Source organism: Canis lupus, chromosome 18, assembly GCF_048164855.1.
Source record: "Canis lupus baileyi chromosome 18, mCanLup2.hap1, whole genome shotgun sequence".
NCBI classification, from domain to species: Eukaryota; Metazoa; Chordata; class Mammalia; order Carnivora; family Canidae; genus Canis; species Canis lupus.
In genome coordinates this window covers 58344813-58349049 of record NC_132855.1, presented here as the reverse complement: position 1 = coordinate 58349049, position 4237 = coordinate 58344813, and the positions used below count along the sequence as shown (strand labels likewise).

At 37.9% G+C, this 4237-nt stretch overlaps 1 protein-coding gene across 1 annotated transcript; it reads left to right on the top strand.

Moving 5' to 3' along the window:
• The first annotated feature begins 2875 nt into the window (after nucleotides 1-2875).
• LOC140609570 (olfactory receptor 2T11-like) lies at nucleotides 2876-3835 on the top strand. Its single transcript, XM_072784776.1, has one exon. It carries the CDS (start codon nucleotides 2876-2878, stop codon nucleotides 3833-3835), a length of 960 nt encoding a protein of 319 aa, XP_072640877.1.
• The last annotated feature ends 402 nt before the right edge of the window (nucleotides 3836-4237 follow it).

The following is a 4237-nucleotide window of genomic DNA, read 5'->3' as shown; positions in this document are numbered from 1 at the left end:
GGAGTGATGAGTGGCACAGAGTAAGCATTACAGGGATACTGACTAATCTGTTATTAGCAACATGCATCAATTATACTTATGTTTAAAAGCTGATAAAAATATTTGTTTGTGTGGCTGCTGTATCAAATTAGCACTATCTTAATGGCTTTAAATGATACAAATTTATTATCTTACAATTCTGGAGGTCACAAGTCAACAATTGGTCACATTAGGCTAAAATCAAGGAAGGCTACACTCATTTCTGAAGGTCTTAAAGGAGGGTCCATTGTTTTGAAAGCATTTTTCAGATTCTAGACTCCACTCAATTCCTTGCATCATGGTCCTCTTCATCTTTAATATCAGTGTTTGAATAATTTCACATATATCACATCTCCTCTGATTTTTGCCTCCCTCTTATAAAAACCCTTGTATTTACACTGAGCCCAATAGGACATTCCAAAATAATCTCTCTTTCTTTTTTAAGTAGGCTCCACACAATTTTATTGTGGTTTGAAGACAAATACAAGGGCCTACCATTTAATTTTTAAAATTTTCCTTTAGCATCTTTTATAGATCATATTCACATGGATTTTAAAGAAATTCTACAAGAAATGAATCATTTAAAGAGTAAAAAGGCAATTTTCATTTCAGTAAATATTTAACAATCATTTATTTAAATATTCAACAAATATTTACCATATGCTAGCCATTCTTTTGTATTCTGGAAGCACACAGTGAACAAAATAGGCAAACTGTCTTACTCATATGAGACTTCTGTCAGTGACAGGAGACAAATACAAAATTAGATGAGTGTCTTAAATGGTCTGAAGGAATATGAAAACAATAGTCATCAAGAGCTATAAAAAAATAGGCCCCTCTGAGAAGGTGGATTTGAAGGAAAGCCCTGAAAGACATGCCAGTCACACAAGTGGGCAGGAGACCCAGGCCTGGATCAGAGCAAAGACAAAAGCTACATACTGGAGGCTCCACCAGAGCAGGGACAAAGGATTAGCATGGAAGTCATATAGGATTTGCAGCACCAGGGCAAATGCACTGGAGGAAGCAGAAAATGATTTCAAAGGATAAATGTATTACAGTATGATGGGCTTTGAAGTGAAATATAAAGTTTTGTAGTAGAGCTTTGAGCAGGAGTTGACCTGTTCTGATGTAAATTTTTAAGATCCCTTTGCTCTGAGGTTAAACTAAAAACAGATAAGAAAGACAGAGCATAAGGATAGCAGGAAAGCTACCAGAATAACCTAGATGAAATATGGCTGGAAAATTTCATTTATGAAGTGCCAACAAATGTCCTAACCCTTTGTGAGTTGTGATGTAAAACTAATTTGGTCTTTTTTCATCTTCTTAGCATAGAGCCCCTAAACCTCTCTGAATTTCCTAAATGAAAATAGCTATGTAGATGTCTTTTGTTATTCATAAAAAGGCCCTCCTACTACACCTGAATTTATGCTAATGAGGTAACTTCTTGAAATCTCCTAAGAATCAGGGCTGGCTACCACGAAACTAATCATAATTAAAGGTATGCAATTTTTAAACCTCTACCTCTCAGATCTCCAAGGTGAGGAGAAGGTCTAGAGGTTTCATTAATCACTGATAGCCAATGATTTGATCATTCATGTCTAAATAATCAAGCATCCATAAAAATCCAAAAGGGGGGGAGGGGTTCAGAGAGCTTCTGAAGGATGGTATACCCAGAGAGGGCAATGATGCTTCTGGCATTTTCCTACACATCTTACCTTATGTATGTCTTCTACCTAGTGATTCTTTAGTTATATACTAGTCAATCTAGTAATTAAAATATTCTGTACTCTAGAAAATTAATTAAACTGAGGGATAGGGTCATGAAAACCTTCTATTTACAGCCAGTGGTTCAGAAGCCTAAGTGATAAGCTCTATTTGGCAATTGATATCTGATTTGGGGGACAGGCTTGTAGGACTAAGCCCTTAGCCAGTGAGATATTAAGCTATCTCCATGTAGATAGTGTGGATATTGTATTAAATTGTAGGACAGCCAGCTGGTTGTCTAGAAAGTTGGACATTACTAATTATGGGGAATAAACCGTCACAGATTTGGTGACTGCAAGTGTCAGAGGTGAAATAATGAAAATAGAGGAGACACATAGAAAATGCTTCTTTCTTTACAGTCTACACTTTTTAAATTATTCATTTTGCTCACCTTTGGCCATTCAAATACCCAGGGGAATCAACGAGACTTTACACCAACTAGTATTGACTTAGCTCTGCTATAGACTGGACAACATTCTGGCGGCCAGAAATGCAGAGAGTGAATAGGAAAGATATAGTTAAACTCTAACCCAGGTATGGCAAATGCCAATTTTATGGCATTTTATTTATGTAATTAACACAATCTATGTATTGCAGTAAGAACATAAAGGCAATATAAAAAGTATTATGCTGAGAGAAACAAGTCAATCAGGAAAAGACAATTATCACATGGTTTCACTCATATGTGGAATATAAGAAATAGCACACAGGATCATTGGGTCACTGGAGGGGAAGGGGGTGGGGATGGGGTAATTGGGTAATGAACATAAAAGAAGGCATTTGATGTGATGAGCACTGGGTATTATACACAACTGATAAATCACTGAATGCTACACCTGAAACTAAGTGTGTATTATATGTTGGTTAGTTGAATTTAAAAATTTTAAAGTATTGTTCTCCAACAAAAAGAAATAGATCTACAGTTTCTAACTTAAGATGTTTCTCTTGGTCTGTTCATTTTTCTCTAGCATTTTGCCTTGGAAAATTTCAGCCAACCAGTACTCTCTGAGGTGTCATCCATACTGAAAGTGTCTTCTCTCTTTTTCCTTCCTGGTCTTTGTGGCTTTCTGCTCTGCTGGGGCTGCCATCAACAATGTCAATGAAGAATATAACTTTATCCTCTGACTTTATCCTCCTGGGGCTTCTGGTGAACAATAAAGCTACAGGGATCGTTTTTGCTGTTATTTTTGCTATTTTCATGGTGGCTGTAACTGCAAATCTGGTCATGATATTCTTGATTCAAATGGACTCTCGTCTCCATACACCTATGTATTTCCTGCTCAGCCAGCTGTCCATCATGGACACCTTTTTCATTTGTACCACTGTCCCAAAACTTCTGGTTGACATGGTTTCTAAAGAGAAGACCATTTCCTTTGTAGGTTGTGGTATCCAGATCTTCCTCTACTTGACCATGATTGGCTCAGAGTTCTTTCTCTTAGGCCTCATGGCCTATGACCGCTACGTGGCTGTCTGTAACCCTCTTAGGTATCCAGTCCTGATGAACCGCAGGGTGTGTCTCCTGCTGGCTGCTGGTGCCTGGTTTGGTGGGTCCCTGGATGGCTTTCTGCTCACCCCCATCACCATGAATGTCCCTTACTGTGGCTCCCACAGTATCAACCATTTTTTCTGTGAGATCCCTGCAGTTCTCAGACTAGCCTGTGCTGACACATCCTTGTATGAAACCCTAATGTACATCTGCTGTGTACTCATGTTACTCATCCCTATCTCTATCATCTCAACCTCCTACTCTCTCATCTTGTTAACTGTCCACCGAATGCGCTCTGCTGAAGGCCGGAAAAAAGCTTTCACCACTTGCTCTTCCCACTTAACCGTAGTCAGCATTTTCTATGGAGCTGCCTTCTACACTTATGTTCTACCCCAGTCCTTTCACACTCCTGAGCAGGACAAGGTAGTGTCAGCCTTATATACCATTGTCACCCCCATGCTCAATCCTCTTATCTACAGCCTCAGAAACAAGGATGTCATGGGGGCATTTAAAAAGATGTTTTTGCAATACTCATCTGCTCAAAAAATAGCCTCAAGTGATGTTTAAGGATTCAATAAACTCACAAAAGGTCTTCCTAAGAACATTTTCTATCATCTTATTTCTTATTTCAAAGACAACTACTTGGTCGTCTGTCAAAGATAATTTAAAATTGATGATTAAGAGGATTTACCATCTCTAGTTTCTTGTTACCAGAGGAGAAAACCAAAGATTTTCCAATAATTATGCAGATAGATTTTGGCTATCAACAATGAGGTATTATTACATTGGTTAAAGAATTCATCTAATTCTGGTTATTGCCTCTCAGACTAAATAAATTGGGGGGGGTACCCCATAGCACTTGTGGTAAAAATAGTGACTGTCAAATACTAGGCCACAATAAATAGTTGAGTAAGCTAAACTGACTGAATTTTGAATGTTCAAGCATTACACAACCATTTAAAAGGAATA

Excerpts from the sequence above, each read along its gene's own strand:
- LOC140609570 (XM_072784776.1), top strand. The coding sequence starts at position 2,876 with ATGTCAATGAAGAATATAACTTTATCCTCTGACTTTATCCTCCTGGGG.